Source organism: Dasypus novemcinctus, chromosome 9 (assembly GCF_030445035.2).
Source record: "Dasypus novemcinctus isolate mDasNov1 chromosome 9, mDasNov1.1.hap2, whole genome shotgun sequence".
Lineage (NCBI taxonomy): Eukaryota > Metazoa > Chordata > Mammalia > Cingulata > Dasypodidae > Dasypus > Dasypus novemcinctus.
Window position 1 is genome coordinate 9,625,121 of NC_080681.1, and position 20,820 is coordinate 9,645,940.

At 37.2% G+C, this 20,820-nt stretch overlaps 2 protein-coding genes across 2 annotated transcripts in view; both read left to right on the forward strand.

Moving 5' to 3' along the window:
- The window catches only part of PTPN22 (protein tyrosine phosphatase non-receptor type 22), a 58,719-nt gene extending 50,979 nt beyond the window's left edge, over positions 1 to 7,740 (forward strand). Inside the window, exons 20-21 of the mRNA XM_004462975.4 lie at positions 5,610 to 5,687; positions 7,287 to 7,740. Of these exons, the coding sequence (XP_004463032.1) occupies positions 5,610 to 5,687; positions 7,287 to 7,351 (143 nt within the window). The 3' untranslated portion in view covers positions 7,352 to 7,740. The remainder of the gene's footprint in view (positions 1 to 5,609; positions 5,688 to 7,286) is intronic.
- Positions 7,741 to 9,405: 1,665 nt separating this feature from the next.
- The window catches only part of RSBN1 (round spermatid basic protein 1), a 35,747-nt gene continuing 24,332 nt past the window's right edge, over positions 9,406 to 20,820 (forward strand). Inside the window, exons 1-2 of the mRNA XM_004462980.4 lie at positions 9,406 to 10,111; positions 19,826 to 20,499. Coding sequence (XP_004463037.1) covers positions 9,406 to 10,111; positions 19,826 to 20,499 — 1,380 coding nt within the window. The remainder of the gene's footprint in view (positions 10,112 to 19,825; positions 20,500 to 20,820) is intronic.

Consider the following 20,820-nt stretch of genomic DNA (forward strand, 5'->3'; position numbering starts at 1 on the left):
GTTAACCACGAAGGACCCATGAGGTATTTGGTATTATATTGGTGTTGAAAGGGAGGGGCAAAGAGCACTGAAAAAACTAGATTTATGGTGTAATCTATGTAAGAAGATTTATAGCTGAATCTTACTTTTTTCTTCTGGGTTTTCACTCTATCTCCCTATCCCTAAACTTCAGATTCTTGAGCTACTCTACTATCATTGCTATCACACCAGGTCTCTAAAATGAAATCATTCCTCATTACAATGGCTAAAGTATGGTTGGAAAATATACCCTTTCCCCTAAGGGTATAGTCAAAAGAGATAAGGTCAGTCCAAAGAGAATTTTAAAAATTCAAAAGGAAATTAGAGTAGGAAGCTAGGTAAATAAAATAGCCAAAGGCAAAGAAATAAGTGACTTGAATAGCCAGCCAAATATTTGTTTGACCAGTTTAGCTTAGGTAACACCCAGCTTTCTTTTTGTAGCTCCAACCCTGTCTTGGGGATATGCAGCAAAAACAGAAAATCTAGGTTGATTTGGGTTGTCATAGCTTTGAGATATGGTGGGACTTTCCGATATTCCCAGTCTTATCTCAAGGTAAGAGCCCAGGTGATTATTCTATGGATCTAAGTTGTGCTTGCTCTCTATTTCTCAGCTCATCTTTCGTTCTTACATGAAGAACAGTATCTGGCCCCCAAAATTTATCTTGAGGCTTTAAACTTATCTGCCTGTTCTTGTATATGCCCCTTCTAGATGGTTCATGACTCTATAATTCCATATATTCTGCCTTTAGCCTGGATCCCCTTAGCCGCGTCTGTGCTTAAGATTGTCCTACTTTTAATGGAATTAGGGTATTTCATCTGTTTGTTTTAAGCTAGCATATAGGTTTAGTGTCATTCATTCATTCATTCATTCATTATTCGTTGATTGCCTTCCGAGGGTCAGGCATTCTGCAAGTCACTGGGTATATGATGGTGAACAAAACAGATATGGATCCTGCCACTGTGGAGCCTAAGTCTAGGGGGGAATTTAGACATTAAACAAGTAAATTCACAAATACATACAAAATAATACAATATGATAAATGCTATGAAGGAAACCAAGCGGGTAATTATGAGAGAAAATAACAAAGAGGGCCAATTTCAAAACAAGTGGATCGGGAAGCCTTCTCCAAGGAAGTGACAATTAAACCTGAGACATAAGGGGGGAGAAGAGCACTCCAGATAGAGGGAACAACATATACAAAAGCTCTGAGGGGTGAAAGACTTTGGTTTGTTGTAGGAACACAGAGGAAGCCAGCACATCTGTAGGGTAATAAAGAGAGAGAAGAGGGAAGCAGATGGGGCTCAAGCAATTGGGCTCTCATCTACCATACAGGAGGTTCAGGGTTTAATTCCTGAGGCCTCCTGGTGAATGCGAGATGGCCCACGTGGAGTGCTGGCCCACATGGAAAGCTAGTGCAACAAGATGACGCAACAAAAAGAGACAGAGGAGAGACAATAAGAGATGCATCAGACGAGGGAGCTGAGGTGGCACAAGAGACTGAGAACCTCTCTCCCACTCCAGAAGGTCCCAGGGTTGTTTCCCGGTGTTGCCTAAAGAGAAGACAAGCAGACACAGAAGAACACACAGGGAATGGACCCAGAAAGCAGACAGCAAGTGCAAAACAATGGGGGATGGTAGTGTTAATAAACCCTTTTAAAAAAAAAAAATAGGGTGAGGCTGGAAAGATAGCAAGGAGAGAAGAGTTAGATACTTACGGGTCACATTAAGTAGTTTAGAGTTTATTTTAATTGCAATAGGAAGCTACAGAAGGGTTTTAAGCAGAGAAGTTACATGATCTGGTGTTTTTTTTTGTTTTTTTTTTAAAAGATCATTCTGGCTGAATAAAGAATGAATTATAGAGTAATAAGAGTAGAAGCTGTCAGACATGATGCCTGACACCAACATTTGGAAGAACTTCCAATTGCTCAGAACTCCTTCAGTGGCAAGTGACAAAAACCTCACCTTAAGTTGGTTTAAGTAGAAAAGGGGATTTATTGCCTTATAACCAAGGGTTCAAATGAAGTAATCAGGATCTAATCTACCATTCCATATCTCTTGGCTTTGTTCACTCTGTGTTGGCTTATTCATAAGCAGGGTTCTATCAAGTTGTTTCAGGCTTATAATGGGAAAAAAATAGCTCTTTCCTGGTTCCTCAATCAAAAGTCCCATGATTAGCATTTATTGGTCTGACTATCTTAAATTTGTTCATTTGCTCATCCCTGAACCAATTATTGCTAGTGTATTCAATGCTCTGATTAAGGCAGGACAGTGTCATATCTAATATTTTACAATTATTACATGAGTACATTGACCAATCAGGAATTAGGTCAACCCTAAACAAGTGATATGACCAGGTACCAACTGAAAATCAGCCCAGTTATAATCAGTTCTTTGATCTTAGGGTAAAATCACCTCTATTGGAAGCATACAAACTGAGAATTGGACAGGGGTGGTTTCCTAGAGGAAAATTTAAGTTCTGTTATCAAAAGAAGGGGGAATGGATGCTGGGCAAGCAGCATAAAAATATAACAAACCAATATGCAAAATAGTAGTTCCCTCTGACACATAAACTCTTTGCATCCTTTTGTACAAACACCAATATTCTATTTGGGACAACTCTCAGCAGTATAAAGATGATTGCTATATTCTGAATTTTCTCTCCTTTACCTACTTTTTTTTTTTTTATATATGTTCATTCTTATTTACTTTGTTGTTTTTTTATTTTTAAAATTTAATTCCATTTTTTTTAAAGATACATAGATCACAAAAATTGTTACATTAAAAAATATAAGGGAAGCGGACTTGGCCCAATAGATAGGGCGTCTGCCTACCACATGGGAGGTCTGCGGTTCAAACCCTGGGCCTCCCTGACCCATGTGGAGCTGGCCCATGTGGAGCGCTGATGCACACAAGGAGTGTCGTGCCACACAAGGGTGTCCCCCACATAGGGGAGCCCCACATGCAAGGAGTGCGCCCCATAAGGAGAGCCGCCCAGCGCGAAAGAAAGTGCAGCCTGCCCACGAATGGTGCTGGAGAGCTGACGCAACAAGATGACACAACAACAAAAAAGAAACACAGGGGGCGGTGGACTTGGCCCAGTGGTTAAGGCATCCGTCTACCACATAGGAGGTCCGTGGTTCAAACCCCAGGCCTCCCTGACCCGTGTGGAGCTGGCCCGTGCGCAGTACTGATATGTGCAAGGAGTGCCATGCCACGCAGGGGTGTACCCCGTGTAGGGGAGCCCCACACGCAAGGAGTGTGCCCCATAAGGAGAGCCGCCCAGCGCGAAACAAAGTGCAGCCTGCCCAGGAATGGTGCCGCACACACGGAGAGCTGACACAACAAGATGACACAACAAAAAAGAAACACAGATTCCCATGCGGCTGACAACAACAGAAGCAGACAAAGAAGACAACACAGCAAATAGACACAGAGAACAGACAACCGGTATAGGGGGGGAAGGGGAGAGAAATAAATAAATAAATAAATCTTAAGAAAAAAAGAAACAGATTCCTAGTGCCACTGATAAGGATAGAAGTGGTCACAGAAGAACACACAGAGAACGGACACAGAGTCCAGACAACTGGGGGTAGGGGGGAAGGGAGAGAAAAAAAATATATACAAGAGGTTCCCATATATCCCACACCCCACCCCACCCTACCACACTCCTCCCACATCAATAACCTCTTTCATCATTGTGGCACATTCATTGCATTTGGTAAATACATTTTGGAGCACTGCTGTACCACATGGATTATAGTTTACACTCTCCCCCAGTACACTCAGTGGGTTATGGCAGGATAATGTCCAGCATCTGTCCCTGCAATACCAATCAGGACAACTCCAAGTCCCAAAAATGCCCCCACATCACACCTCTTCTTTCCTCTCCCTGCCCTGAGCAACTACCTTGGCCACTGTCTCCACATAAATTATACAATTTCTTCCATTGCTAGAGTCACAATACTTCTATAGTAGAATACCAGTAAGTCTGCTCTAATCCATATTTTATTCCTCCATCTTGTGGACCCTGGGATGGTGATATCCACTCTTCCTCTAAATCGAGAGGAGGCTTAGATCCCACATGGTTGATGGATGTGATCCCCTGCTTGCAGTTGTAGGCACTCTCAGTTCCCTGGTGTGGTGGTTGACCATCTTCACCTCCCTATTAGCTGACTTGGTAAGTCCAATAAACCGGAGAGTAGGAGTTGCAATTCTGCTGAGGCTCAGGGCCCAGCTGACACAAGGCCAGTCTAGAGATTCAAGTCCCCCATGTATACACCAACCCCAGCACCAACCACAGGTTCAGTAAAAGTGACAGAAGAGGCATGTGTAGGAAGGTCACATCTGAGTCCAACTCCATCACACTCAGGAGCACAAATTTTTACCCACTTCTTATGCCTCTCTCTCCTCAGTGCCTAACCCAATGCTTGGCACAAAGTATTCAATACTATTATTTTTAATTCAATCTGATTGAGATTCACTATGTTCTTTAGTGATTTATTCTACCATTATGGGTGTGTGGTTACTATATATATAACACACACACACATGCATCACACACAAACACATATATGTGGCCCTCATACTTCATTCTGAAAACACTGACAACCTAGTAATAATAATTTCTTCCTATTTATATGCTGTTTCTTAGAAAGTTTACGTAAACCTGAAATTATCTTTCTTCATTGCTAGATAGTGCAGGTACAAAATGTAGACTTTTTACAGGCTTGTTTTCAAAATGGGGCAGAAATTAATACATGAGTACATTAAGGTGTTGGCAAGAGAAATATATTTTTAAACTTACCTATTTGTGGCTAAAATAGCAAAACAAAGCAAGAAAACAATGCTTTTGGGAGATCAGAACCTTCTATAATGGGAAAAGTGTGGGCTGGAAAGTGGCATGAAGGAAGATATTCCAGGAGTGGAGGACAGTGTAAGAAAAATCCTCAGCTGCCCATGGGTGAATTAAAGTGGAGAAAAAAATGGTTTAAAAGAGTATTAAAGGAGTGAATGTGGCTCAAGCAGTTGAGCATCTGCTTCCCACATGGGAGGTCTCGGTTCCGATGCCTCTTAAAAAACAAAACAAAAGAACAACAAACAAACAAATAAATTAAAAAACCAACTCAGGGGAGCCAATGTGGCTCAGTGGTTGAGTGCTGGCTTCTCACATACAAGGTCTCAGGCTCAATCCCTGCCCCAGGTACCTAAAAAAAAAAAAAAAAAAAAAAGAGTATTAAGAGTAGTCAGAGTGAAAAATAAGTCCAAAGTGAAAATGTGAATCCAAAAATAAGTTGATTCATGATATAATGGATCTTATTCATTATTCCTTTGGCAATTCTCTTTAGTGTTGGACTTTACTATACACTGTTTGCAAAGAAAAGAAACCATTAATATACATACACACACAAATGAGAAGATTAGAACGTTTCAATCCATTTGTAAGCACCTCTATATTTTGTTAAATTTGATAATGAAATTAAATTTGGGAGTATTAATTACTCTGGAGGAAATTTTTTATCTCAATAATTATGTGATCTGATAATTAGCAATCTGAATCTGTCTTCATTCTTTCCATTTCTTTTGATTCTAGGTATCTGTAATTCTTCCCCATCAAGCAAACCAGCAGAATCCATTCAGCCAAATAACTGCAGCTCCTTTCTGAATTTTGGTATGTGTGTAATTTTCCAGCACAGTTAAAAAATTTTACCATTTCTAATATTTTCTTAAAATATTTATAGTATGAGATACATCCGCTTCTCAATGAGAGCTGGTTTTTTGTTTGTTTTTATGAGGTACCGGGGATCAAACCCAGGACCCAAATGTGGGAAGCAGGTGCTCAATCACTTGAGCTGCTTCCATGTTTCTTCTTCTCAGATATCCCTAGATTTGAACATTTCACCTACTTAAAGAGCAGCACAATTTTTTTTTCATTGGCTCCCTTTTATAAAGTAAGCAATATAAATGTTAAGGTTTTGCTACTCAAAAAGATATTTTAATTAAAAAAACAAAACTGGCTAATGAACATTTTAATTTCTAATTAGCACACATGCAAAAAAATTAAAAAGTAGTTTCCTATTAGTCTAAATTATTGAGAATTGACCAGTGAGAGTCTGGATGTAAGCATTCCTCAAATCTCACATACTCAGTACCTGCCTATGTCCTTATTCCTATCTCTAAATCACTTTGGTTATACTCACACCATCAGGACAGATGGGATGATTATGTGACTATTGTGTAAAACTATTTAACCTTTATTGTTTTCCTTCTCTCTTCTTTCTTACCACTCAAGGGAGTAAAATGTTCATGGGCCCAGGCTGTGCCTCCCACCCTAAATAGTTTACTACCATCATTAATAACTTTAATTTATTGGGTTTCTTTCATCTTCTTTTTCTCTTCCCTACTTTCCTTCTCTTTCAGTTCTGGTATAGTTTTTTGTAGGTTCAGATTTAAGCAACAATTGAGTAGTAACTATATGCCAGGTATTGTGTTGGATGCTCATTTGATCCTTGTATCAGTTCTGTAAGGTAGATAATATCCACATTTTTTAAAATGATGAAATTAAAACCTTATATATTTGTTTTTCATTCTCTTCTCCCTTTGAATTTCATAACTTTTTTTTGCTAAATTTGAGCCCCTAGAGTTGCTAAGTTTAAGAGTACCTTGAAAATATACCTCCATCAAATAAAAAGTCATAGAAAGAACCATTATTATCAATCTAAAAATAGCCTTCATAGTTGTAAAAAATTTCCTCATCCTTGTTTGGGGGCAGAAGAGAGGAAGATAAAAAATTGGGATATATAAAAATGATTAACTGTTTAGTTTTTCAGTATTTTTTATTACTTTTTCTATATTTTTCAAACATAATCTCTTAGTAAATTAAGAGGTTTCTGGGCCAACGTGGAGGGATAGCTGGGTTTATTTAATATGATAATTTTGTGAAATAATGCTTATTTTCCTGAAATTGAAATTTCCAGGTTTTGTTATTTGATGGGGGGTGGGGTGGGGTTTATGTGTGAAAAGACATAAAGGACTGAATTATCAAAGGCTATTATAAGTAGGGTTCTTCATCCAATTACTATTAAATTTGTTAAGTGTTCTACAAATTTAAATGTTTTTAGTACTCTATCATTGAAACTATATTAGTATAAATCTATTATACTTATCACTGATGCTTCCTGATCTTTTGAAAACTCCATGTATTTATATATATTATTATACACTCTAATATTGTCTTTCTTTTTTCATTTAATTTCCTTTTCATTTCCAGGTTTTGCAAATCGGTTTTCAAAACCCAAAGGACCAAGGAACCCACCATCAAATTGGAATATTTAATACAGTTTTGGATAATATTTGCAAGTTATGTCCAAATAAAACTACCAGAACACTGCTATAAAATAAGAGTATACTCTATAATATCAGCAATGAAGATAAACTTGAAAAGATTTTTAAAAGAAAACCAATATGCAAATAAATGCCATAAGTTTTGCGTTTTCATCTCATTTACACTGGGTTGGATACAGCAAATGAAAATTTGTCATTTGTGCTTATGCTTTATGAGAAACAGACTGCTCTTTTAGAATGGATTTTTCATTTTTTGAAAAAAAATTTATTCTGTTTTACTTTTCTACAAAAGTATAAATTTTAAAGTTTTGTAAGAATTGGATCTGAAATATTAAATTTCTGTATTGCCAGAATTTACTATAAAAACATATTTTAAAAAATCTAATGTTGTTTCTTGTGACATGACTATTTCCTTGGAGTTATTTTTTGCCTGAATGGAGAGAATATACCCTGTGAAGTTTTTTCAAATGTTGTGGGAAACAGGAAGAAAGAAAAGAGGTTATATTTAAGAGAATAAAATATGCAACTATGACAGTAATCATTTTTGAAAATTTGGATATACCAGTAATTAGGAAAAGGTTCTTATGCCACGTTCTTGATAATGTTTAATTAAAATTATCTATTACCAATTCCAGAAGGGTAACCAATGAAGTAGCTATTTTTGGGTAGTATTTCTTCATCTGAAAAGCCCTCTATAAACATATGCAATTTATATCTAACCAACCAGAGGAATTACTAGTTTAAAAAATATTTCTATATGATGGATCTGCCTTGTCTTAAGAAAATCTGATACTTCAAATCTAATTTTACAAAACACATAAATTAGTAATTATTGCTACAAAGGAGTCTCTTGGCTTCCCCTAATGATATGTTTTTTTTTCTTTAAAAAAAAAGTTCATTTGTAGCTTTTAGAAACATGTATTACTTAAACATCATTTGCTCTATACTATTTTTCATTAGGAAACCTAATTGATGGGGCAAATTGAATGAAATACTTGCACCTATCTATCGAAGTACACAATAGGTGCACAAAAAACTTCGTTTTAAAACTAACCTCACCGGAATCGAGATCACTTAGCTGAAGTAGTACTTCTCCAGGCACTGGTAGCATCAAACCACAGTAATTTTATCGGCTGGGTACTTTATCATAGATCAAATATTTCCAAAGACGTTTATCAAGGACTAAGTATTAAAAGAATATTAAGGAAAATTTGAATTGACAGTCAAATTACAATTGAGTTTCTGAATATAACAATCCCTTGGTGATTTCTAGAGTGTTCTCTAGTGGATGCGTTAAAAAAAAAATTTTTTTTTTAATGCAACCTTATCCTCAAGATTTGAAAAAATCTTATTAAATCTTTTAAAAACATGCCTTTCCAACTGCAATTTTTCGTAACTGTGGGAATGTATTCAAAATAAATGATGGACTCTACCTTCCCAGGCATTAGAGAACCGTGACTCGGTGGCGAGGTGGGACCGCGCTCGGCAGGCTCCCAGGGACTTCCTGCACCTGCCGTATTACGCCTGTAGTAGTAACCATAGTGATGGCCATGTAGATGCGTCAGAAAATTGAATTATGACCCTATTACATTTTAAAGCAAAATCGCCCGCATTTTGAATATTTCTTAATTCCCCGTTCCACGTCATGCCATCGCTAGTCAAGGGGAAAGGGTGGAGATTCTTTTACCTCACAAAGGTTACGAGAGGAACATGAAATTTAAAAGTAACTATGGAGACTACCTACTCCGTGTAAAATGACGAAGGGGCACAGGAAGAAGATAATGAGAGCGCGCCTACAGACTCTGAAAGCCATGAACATTGTTCCGGCCGTTAAAGCGGTTGGCGGCAACTCGCCGCCCAGCGGCGGTTGTGTCGCAGCCCGAAGCGTGACTGGGCGCACGCTCCCCTTGCGATCCTCCACTCGCCGAGCCAGAGCCGCGGCGGAACTACCGCACCCACAAGGCTGCGCGCGGCCGCCGGTGCTTTACAATAGAAGCTCGGGGGGCGAGGCCTGCGGAGAAGCGCCGGCAACAGCCGCTTCCGGCATGTTCCGCACCAGACCGAGAACGGCCGAGGGGTGGAGGGCGGGAGAGAGACTCCAATGCCCAGCGGGCCTTGCGCGGGCGGCGCTTGCGCGGTGCGCGGACGGGGGGGCGGTCGGGCCATTTAAATGTGTGTTTGTGGGTGAAATGGCTGCGCAGGTCGGAGCGGTGCGCGTAGTACGGGCGGTGGCGGCGCCGGAGGAGCCGGACAAAGAGGGAAAGGAGAAACCCCAGACTGGGGCCTTGCCGCGGGGCGTGAAGCGGCAGCGCCGGGCGAGCAGCGGGGGGTCTCAGGAGAAGCGGGGGCGGCCGAGCCAGGACCCCCCTCTCGCTCCCCCTCACCGGCGGCGTCGCAGCCGCCAACATCCCGGGCCGCTGCAGCCGACGAATGCAGCCCCAACCGTCCAAGGCCCTGTTGAGCCTCTGCTCCTGCCGCCTCCGCCGCCACCTTCGCTGGCGCCCGCGGGGCCCGCTGTCGCCGCCCCGCTCCCGGCCCCGGGCACCTCGGCCCTCTTCACCTTCTCTCCGCTGACGGTGAGCGCGGCCGGGCCCAAGCATAAGGGCCACAAGGAACGGCACAAGCACCATCACCACCGCGGCTCTGACGGCGACCCCAGCGCCTGCGTCCCGGGTGATCTCACGCACAAGGACAAGCAGGAAAACGGCGAGAGGACTGGGGGGGTGCCTCTGATGAAGGCCCCCAAGAGAGGTGAGAGCGGGCGAGCCGCCCCGGTGTGGGGCCTGGGTCTCTCCGTCGCGATGTTCCTCTCCCTTAGCACGCAAGGACGCCCGAGCCGAGCTCACCTTGTGCTGCTCTGCTCCCCTAAGCCCCCAGGGGTGGACTCTCTGCAGACCGTTGACACGTTCTGACCTACTTGAGGCTTCTCGCTCCGAGGCCGAGCTGTCAGTTACAAACCCCCTTCCCAGTCCACCCGAGCGTCCACCAGCGTTTTCAAATTCCGCAGGGTTTCCGCGCCGCGCGGTCCTTGGCATCGGATTAGTAGGTGGCGTATTAAAACTGACTTTCTGTAGTAAAGACTTGTCGCTCAGATCCTTCTTCCTTGTTTTTCTTTGCTGGAAAGCTTTAATATTCATCCACCCCCCCCCCCCCCCCCAGCCCCCGTCCCCAAATATTTAAAGGTATGGTTCGGGCCTTTAAAATGAGTTTGAATTCTTACGGAGGTTGCCTTGGTTTCTGAAAGGTAACATCTCAAACGCAGGGTTTTTTGTGTTTTTTTTTTTTGTTGTTGTTGTTTTTATCTTGAAACAAAAGTCAGTTTTTTATATTGGCTATCTTAATTCTTAGAATAGGGATCGGGAAGGTTTTCTCTCCTTTTTGATCCTAGGAAGTAGGACCAACAATACCTCTTAATAGTGAGAAGTGTGTCACAGTAGACGAAAGAATTTCAGGTGCATTTTATTCCTTCTAGCTTTACTATTTGAAGATATATTTAATTTTAATAACACTCGAAAGTCAGTATTTAACCCAGAATATTGGACTAATTAAGAATGGATTCGAGAGAAATTAGATTGGTTAAAATTGGTGTCTTTTCATCCCCAAATACCTGTAGCATTTATTTATATTCTTTGTGGAAGAAATGTGGTATGAATTTTGACTATGCCATGTGTTTGTACTTTGTATATGATTTTATATAATTTGTTAATTGTATCTCTTCAAGAAGGTTTTAAGATACTTCTGTTTCTTTTTTAGTACGGGGGCTGGTTAGTTTATTACATGATAATGAACCAGTCTTTCAGTCTAATGTTTTGTGAGTCTTGAAGTCTTTACACATCTTTCATTTTAGGGCTAATTTATTATTATTTTTAATTGTCCTTCTTCCAAATATTGCAGTTTGTTGCAAATAATTGCTTAACAAGTATTTATTGAATTAAATTATCTCTTCTTTGGTGGTATCTAAATCCCATCTTCATGAATAGAACCTGACAGGAATGCTAGTTTCTACCACCAGTACGCAACGATCTTGCTTTAAAGAGTTTTACCTTTATTCTCTACCTTCTTCTCACTTCCTCATTTCTTTTCTCTCTGTGTGTGTTTGTGTGTATATGAGAAGAGCTAAAGGAAATCTTAGAGATCATCCACTTTAAATTCGTATTGTAGAAGAGGAAACTGAAGCCTAATCAAGTCACAGTTAATTAGTACCAAGCACAAAAATTTTAAAAAGTTTTCTTTTATTCAGTGAATCATTTGCAAAATAAGGAGTAGAATCCAGATCTCCTTAATCCCAGTTTAAGATTCATCCCCCAGCTATATGATGTTGCCTTTTCTTTTTGCTATTCATTTTTTCTGATCTTTTACTCTGTGCCTTGATATCTTAGTGGCAGCAGGAAACTTTAGGTCATCAGGGAGCTCTGACTTAGACCCTCTTTTATGGGGACAATAGTGGCAATGACATATATAATCACTCACAATGTGTTTCTCTGAAGATTGTGTAGGTCTCATGCTCTTTAAAAAAACAAACATCTATCTTAGGGCTGTTCAGCTTTCTCTGATGAGGGAATTGGTCTGTATCTTTGCTACCTACTCTGGTAGCCACTTGCCATATGTGCCTCTTCAAGTCTGAAACATTTGAAATGTTAGTGTGACTGAGAAACTGATTTTTAAATTTAATTTTAGTTTACAAATTCAGTAATCACATATGGCTAGTGGCTACCACACTGGACAATGTAGCTCTAACCAGCTATAGTTTCCTAATATGTGATGAAAAGAAGTGGGTTAAGATCAGGCCATATGAATATTTTAATTTTGACTGTCAGTCTGTTAGTTTATGTACCCAAACTATATTCTAGGGGAAAAGGGTTCCCTGGTCAAATAAATCCGGAAAAGACTGTATACTGTAGCCTTCTAGATAGATGAAACACTAGCATTTAAAAATTTTTTATTAAGTACTTTTATTGAGATATATTCACATACCATACAACCTATCTAAAGTGTATAAACAGTGGCTTTTAGTATAATCACAATGTTGTACACTAGCATTTAAAAAGTTATTAGAACCCTACGGAAAATAAACTGGTTTAACCTTGTTAAATTCAGGCTTTTCCACAGTTTGGCCAGATAGCTTTTTTTCTTCTTCTTTGAACATCTTTGTACTTGTTACAGTAGTTTGTAGGGGGCAAACTTGAGTCCTTCAGAGTTTAAATCTTGGTTCTGTGTATTGATTAACCATGAGCAAATTAACTTTTCTTTCCCTCAGTTTTCCTGTCCCTAAAATGGGGTCTTGGTGTAGAAAACACTTAAAACAGTGCTTTAAGTGCTGGGTTCATAGTAAGCCCTTAATTAATACTGACTTTTACTATTTTATTATGCTTGGTCCTGGACACAAACTTGAAGATTAATAAAGAGAGTAGATCCTTGTTATTTCTAGAGCTTTCTTAGCTTTACTTATCCATAGATTTTTCAGAAATGGTTACAATTTCCTTCATGAAATACAGTCAGCTAAAATTGAAAATTTTAAGTGATCCCATTTAGTTCTGTGAATTGTCGATGTTGGGCAATCAAATAGGTAAAGAGTCGGCAAAACTTGCTGCCTGGTTTTGTTTTTCACCTTTTATTTTGAGATAATTACAGATTCACAGGTAGTGCAGAGGTCCATATTCTTCACCTGTTTCATCCAATGATTATATCCTATATAACTATTGTATGATTTCAACACTAGGAAATTTACCATAGATACAATGTATGTACAGTTCTATCCATTTTATCATATGTACATTAGTGTAACCATCGGTGTAATCAAGATACAGAACTGTTCTATCACTAAAAGGATCTTCCTTGTGCTATCCCTTTATAATCATGGGCACCCGCTCTCTCCCTGTCCCAGTCCATAAACCATTGGGAACCACAAATGTGTTCTCCATCTCTATAATTTCGTCATTTCCAAATGTTATATAATGTGTGATCTTTTGAGATTGGCTTTTTTTTCACTCAGCATAATGCCTTCAAGAGCTCTTCAAACTGTTGTATCAGTACTTCCTTTTTATTTACTGAGTAGTATTCCATGGTATTGATGAACTATAGTTTAAAACATTCATTTGAAGGACATTTTGATTGTTTCCAGTTTTTGACAACATATAAGCCACCATGAACGTTCATGTTCAGGTTTTTGTGTGGATGTAAATTTTCACTTCTCTGGGAATATAATTGCTGAGTCCATATGGTTAAGTGTATATTTAGTTGTTTTTTTTTTAAGAAATTGCCAGTTATCCAGGGTGAATATATCATTTTACATTCCCACTGGAATCGTCTGAGATCCAGTTTCTCTGCATCCTTGTGGCTATTTGGTATTGTCATTTTTATTTTACTGTTGTAATAGGTGTGAATTTATATCTCATCATGGTCTTAATTTGCATTTTCCTAATAGCTAGTGATATTCAACATTTTTTCATGTGATTTTTGCCATCCATATATCTTCCTCAGTAAGATTTGGTCTTTTCCCCATTTTCTAATGAATTGTTTTTGGATTGAGGTTTTTTTAAACTGTTGAGTTTTCAGAGTTCTTTATATGTTCTACATATGAGTCCTCTGTAAGATATGAAGTTTACAAATATTTTCTCCTGGTCTGTAGCTTGTATTTCTATCCTTTTACCAGGGTCTTTTACACTGCAAAACCATTAAATATTGATGAACTCCAATTATTGATTTTAAAAAATAGATTATGCTTTTGGTGCCCAGGGTCCAGGTCCTAGGTCCAGTGATTTTCTCCTTTTTTTCCTAAAAGTTTTACCTTTCATGTTTAAATCTATATTCCATTTTGAGTTAATTTTGTATAAGGTATGAGGTTTAGGTCATGGTTCTCTCTCTCTTTTTTTTAAATCTCCAATTGCTCCAGCACCATTTGTTGAAAAGGCTTCTTCCTCCATTGAGTTGCTTTTGTATCTTTGTTAAAAATCAATTCTGTCTGTTTTTATACCACCCGTGAGCTAAGAATGGTTTTTACATTTTAAATGGGAGAAGGGAAAATCATGACATGTGAAAATTATATTAAATTCAAATATCAGTGACCAGAAATAAAGTTTTATTGTCATAAAATAGTAAAATGTATTGTTTGTGGCAGTTTTGCACTACAAGGGCAGAGTAGAGTAGTGGAGATGGTAGACCATCCCATCTGGCTTGCAAAGCCTATTGTCTGGCTTTTCATAGACCATCCTTGAGATATGACATTCAGTCAGGAGACATATTCCTGCACACTAGCCAAACTGTTCTTTCCTAATTCATGCATAGACTAACCACAAATTACTATGGATCCCAGACATTTGGAGTTGCTTATGAATAGCTGAAAAAAATTTTTAATGTGTTAATGCCAAGGTCAACTTGCTTCATCTGTAAAACAGAAAATAATATGATTTTCAAAGAGGTTAAATGACATGCTAATATTTTCTAGTTAGTAAGTGATAGAATTGAATGTAGAACCCATTTCTTTTGACTCAAGGTCCACTTGTCTTTCCATTTTCCACTGAGCACATTTTGATTGATAAATTAATAAGGAGATATTAAAATGTTTTTGTTTTCCTTTATTTTCTTGTAAGCAACAGACTTGAATTTTAACCAGTACGACAGTTACTGGTGTCTTTTGAAATCTTTTTTTCTCTGCTTCTTATGGCTCATAAAAACATAGAACAAGCATACCTCCTTGAAAAACCTAGCAAAAGGAGTAATGCTTCATTTTCATTATTCTTGGTGGTTAGTAGATTTACTATTTTAATTTTTTAAATGAAGGGGGGGAGGTGTCATCCCAGTAGCTCTCTTTCCCAATATTTTAAATGACAGGACTGCTCTTATTGTATGCTCTTGTATAAAAAAAGTTTTGTATTTTGTATAACAAATAATACTATCTGTTCTCTTGTGAGTTCAATCTTTGTGGTCATGGGGAATAATAATAAAGTAATAGGCACTCAGTTAAATATTTGTTGAATCAAGTAATGCTTCCTTGGAGTTTCTTGTAAGCCACCTCATGTCCATTAACTGTAACTAGATAATATTAATCATCTAAGGGGAGTTTCCTGGAGGATTTGAGGTAGAGGCAGAAAGGAAGAATGTAGAGCAGTACATTAGTAGTGGAAGACTGGTAGGTTTTAGAGTCAGACAAGTGAGAGTTTGAATATTGGCTGTCACCTGATAGCTTTGTGATGTTAAATTACACATTTTGTTTCAGGCTCTTGTTTCCTTCTCTGTAAAAAGGATTTATGCATCTATTTCACTGGTTTAAGGATTAAAATGAAATCACTTATGAGTGTTCCTGCAAATGCTCAGTGAATAATAGTTTTCTTCCCTCTTTCTAAGTTTTGTTTTTCTTCCCTTTTATATGGCTCTCTTGTTATACTACATTGTACTCTAGGTTGATAATTTCCAGCTCTGTGGTTTTTTTAAATTTTAAAAAATTGTAACATAAAACATAAAACCAGCTATAGTTTTGATATCCCAGAGTTGTATTCAGTTATTTCAAGGAATATTAATTATCAGATACTTTTACTGTGTTTATGATCATCAAGGTATGTCAAATACTGTGATGAGTGCCTTATATTGATAGTCTCATTTAATTCCTAAAATAACCCTGTGAAGTAGATACTAGTATTAATAACATTTTAAGATGTGAAAATTGAGGATTAAAGAGATTTTAGAGTTTGCCCAGAGACCTAGTAAGCAGTGGAACCAGGACATTAACCTAGGTTTAACTGTAAAGCACATGCTCCTAAATAGCACACTATACTACCTCTAGAATTCAACTAATTTTAGTAATGAGTGTAGTTATTTGCTATGTTGTAGGACTATTCTAAGTACTTTACATACGTTATTTCATTTAATCTGCATACTGATTTTATGAGCAGGTATGGTTACTTTCCCCCCATTTTATTAATGGAAATTTATTCAAGGTTATACTGCTAGGAGGTGGTTGAACAGGGAGACAAGTTCAGCAAGCCACTCTTTTTTCTTAAACTTTAAAAATTGAAGTTCATATGTAAACATATGTGAGCTACTCTTAAATACCACAGTATAGAGGTGTGGGGGATAAGTAAAGGCAGTGTTATGAACATACAATGATTCATTAAAATTAGTCTTCAAAAAGAGCAGTTTTTTATTCTTCCTTTTTAGTCATGTTTTCTTTTTGTTTATTTTGTTTTGTTTTTTGTAGAATGGGAACAACAGACCAAAAGGAATTTAGTTTCAGAAAATAAATTTAGCCCTTTTCTGCAGTATGATGAATAAAATGTAAAAAGTTATAATTATTTTGCTTTGGCTTTTATTCACCTTGAGTTTTAGAAATTGAGGCTAATTACATTTTTTTCAGTTCTAAGCTATAGTTCAAGTGTAAGAATGGTTTTATAAATTTAAGTTTCATAATTTAATTTTTTGATTTAATGAAAACTTTCAATAGTGTGATATTAAATAGATGATGCTATTTGATAATTGAGAATATTAGCACATATGAAGATTTTATTGATAATTTCATGTATTTAGACAGCCAGCAGTTTGTTTCTCAGATGAATGTGTGTTCCTCAGCACAATTACATACTGCTTCTCTTTATATTTACCTCACAGTTTGATATGTGGAAGCTTTCTAGATGTGGTCCTTAATTACAGGTATAGTATAGCTGACTCTTTGCCTGTAAAGAATTAATGTCAATAAATTTTAGCTTATGCACTATGGGAAAATACTCCAAATGTGATTTCCTGAATACATTTTCTGTTGGAAAGCTAAAAACACCCAACCAGAAATATAAAGATTGCAGACTTTAGACATTGACTTTTAAATAACGTTTTAGTGTAGGGCAGGGCAATGTTGGGATCTTTCTCATAAAGCAGTGATGATTGACTTACTCTAATAACCTTTAAAAAGTTATTATATTTATCTATGCCATTCTCAGTTATTTGCTGCCACATAATTTAAGAATAAATTTAGTTTCTTCATAGAAATACATTAGCTGGTATGACACAGGTAGTCTCAAATTTCTTTATAAAAAATATAGTGAGTTTTCTAAATCTCAGCTTTAGAGTCAAAATTTTAAAACTAGAATTAGTGAGGAGATGGACTGAAGTTATATCATATTTTAAACTTATCATGTTGATGTATGAGATTACAGTCAATTTAAGGTCCTTTTCATTTCCCTGTACAGTGGTAATTTTTGAGATGGGGCATGTTGGACTAATTGAATGTTTCTCATAAATGAATTTTGTAATAAAACCCACAGAGACTTGGCCATGTTAGAAATACCAGTGGTAAGCTGATAGTAATATAGAAAATGTGTTACAATTAAGGCAGCTCCTTTTTGGTGTTAATTTCAGTGGCAGATCTAGGTCACAATTCTTCTGCATACCAAATACCTCTTCTGAAAACTTAAAATAACTGTATCTCTTCAGAGAGATTTTCTTTTCTTTTCTTCTTGTGAAATTGCTAAAGCATTTAGCAGAGGGTAATTAGATGACTAATTTTAAATTGATCTAACCTTTATATTTAATGGTATTAACATTTAGCTGCCTGAGAGAATTGCCTAGATTACTGATTTTATATATGGGAGAGTGTATTTAGATTAATTTATTTGGTGAGAGATATAAATGATTATTATTAAGTGTTTTCACTAATTCTCAAAGATTTAGTTGTATATAGAATACAGGATTGACTGCTTTTTTTCTTGCCAATTTAAGCTGTTTCATTACATGTATTTGTTGGTATAAGTCTCAGAATATGGTTTAGGCTTGAAGATTGGTCAGGACTATATATGATGTTTAAAGCCTAAAGCAGGGGTCCTTAACCTTTTTTGTTCCATGGACGCCTTTGCCAATCAACCCTTTACTAAGTCCACCCTATACTGTGTATTATTAAATAAGTATATCACACCTGCACCAAGATGCCCCCACAAGAATGATGATTTTTGAATTTCAATTCAAGTTCATGGACCCCTTATTAAGAACCTCTCGCATAGAGATTTCTTGCTAGTATGTATTCCAACTAGTAAATAAAAGATGCCATTGTATCTTGGGTTTGTCAATCCATGATAGTCCTTTAAAAATAAAATTTTAAATTATTAAAATAATACCTGTTTATTGGGGAAAATACAGATAAGTAAAATGAAGAAAGCTAAGTATTTATAATTCTGCTACTCCTAGATAACTGTCATTAACACTTTGGTGTATATTTCTCTAGATCTTTGCCTGTATTGTATACATAAAAAACAAATAGATGAGCCAGAGTTTTTCCTTTCTGTAGCTCCTTTGTTAGCTATTCTTTTTCCTAGAATTTTGCCACCTAGTTCTTCCCATGCCTGGCTTGGCTTATTATTTAGGACTCAGCCTAAATGTCACCCCCCCAAAGGGAACTTCCCCAGCAGCTAAAGTAGCTTACTCCTCACTTAGCACTATCTGATACTTTATTTTCCCTGTCCAATTAGATTGTAAGCTTCAAGAGAGTAGGGATCTTGTCTGTCTTAAGAAGAGTTTACACGGTACATAGTAGATGCTCGAAAAGTGTTTGAATGAATGTTTAACATTATAAAAATGGGATATTTCTTCCCTTCCTGGAAAGAAAGGTAAGTAAAATAAACAGTTCCTGACCTTAGATGCCCTACAGTCTAAAGAAGAGATGTAAAATTATGTAATAAAATGTGAATAAGTCTTATGACAGGGATGTACAGTGCTAAGGGAGTAAGCACTTAGCAGGAGCAGCTATTCAAATTTTGGGTGGGAAACACTTGTTTGGGAAGTGGGAAACACTTGTTTCTGGAAGCGTGATGTAACACTTTGTAATTTGTCTGTCAAATCTTTTCATCTGCAATGTAATTTATAATGACTAGGTAGTGTTTTATAGGATGTAAATATCAGAGTTTAATCAATTCCCTATTAAGAAATTCTGTTGTTTTAAAGAACACTGTCATGGACATCTTTATATTGCTTTAATTATTTTCTTAGGGTAATTTTTATTTGGAAGTAGAATTTCTGGGTCAGAGGATTATAAATATTTTCAAGGCTTTTGATAATAACACCAATTTGATAGACAAAAATCATGTCTTATGGCTTAATTTGTCTTTGAATCAACTCTCCCATAATAATTTGTAGACAGCAAAATATGATGAGCTTCAATTTATATTTTATAATGAATACCGAACAAATATTCCATATTTGTTCATATAGTATGGCACACGTGGAATTACTTGGATGTTTCCTTTAGTTTTTATTGCAGGTCACATGAATTATATGCTTACCCTTGAATTATCTACTTTTTAGCATAATCTTCAACACAAGATATTATTGTATTTTAAGATTTTTGTCCTGTTCATTTTCTAAACATATGATTTGTTATGGCAGATGTAGAAAATTTGATAATAGACTAATATGAGATCAAGTACCTTAGGAAGCTTGTATGTTGACACAAGGCCTAGCAACTAACTTCTTTTTAATTATTGTGGCCAGAAACACCAGATGAAAATGGTAAAACCCAGAGAGCTGATGATTTTGTCTTGAAGAAAATAAAGAAGAAAAAGAAAAAGAAACACCGAGAAGATATGCGAGGAAGACGCCTTAAAATGTACAATAAGGAAGTACAAACCATCTGTGCTGGCCTGACCCGCATCAGTAAGGAAATCCTCACCCAAGGACAAATAAATATTACTTCAGGAGTTAATAAGGAGTCCTTCAGGTATCTGAAAGATGAGCAGCTGTGCCGATTAAATTTGGGCATGCAAGAATATCGGGTACCCCAGGGAGTACAAACACCTTTTATGACTCACCAAGAGCATTCTATTCGTAGAAATTTCTTAAAAACAGGTACGAAATTTAGCAACTTTATTCATGAAGAACACCAGTCCAATGGTGGTGCTCTTGTCCTTCATGCTTACATGGATGAACTCTCATTTTTGTCTCCAATGGAGATGGAGAGATTTTCTGAGGAGTTTCTTACTTTGACATTCAGTGAAAATGAGAAAAATGCTGCTTACTATGCTTTAGCAATAGTGCATGGAGCGGCTGCTTATCTCCCAGACTTCTTGGACTACTTTGCTTTTAATTTCCCCAACACTCCAGTGAAAATGGAAATTCTGGGCAAGAAAGATATCGAAACAACAACCATTTCAAATTTTCATACTCAGGTAAGGTAAAAGCATTGTTAAATTATTTAGTAAATACAGTTATGTTACATCAAGTGTTAATCTTATTCTGCTGATTGCACATACATAGCACACTTATGATAAAAATTCATGGTGGGAAAGGTGGTTCCAGTTGTTCGTTTATTCTTGTAATTGAAAAATCTCAATTGTTGAAGTTCTTTGGGACTTGTTACTTGTCTGGTCTAAGAAATGCTTTTTACACGTTATACGTTATTATAAGTCTTTTTTGGAAAACCAGCTTGAAGAAAACTAATCTGGTCTTTCACAAGCTATGTAAAGTTAGTGTGGAGAATGTGGTTTAGA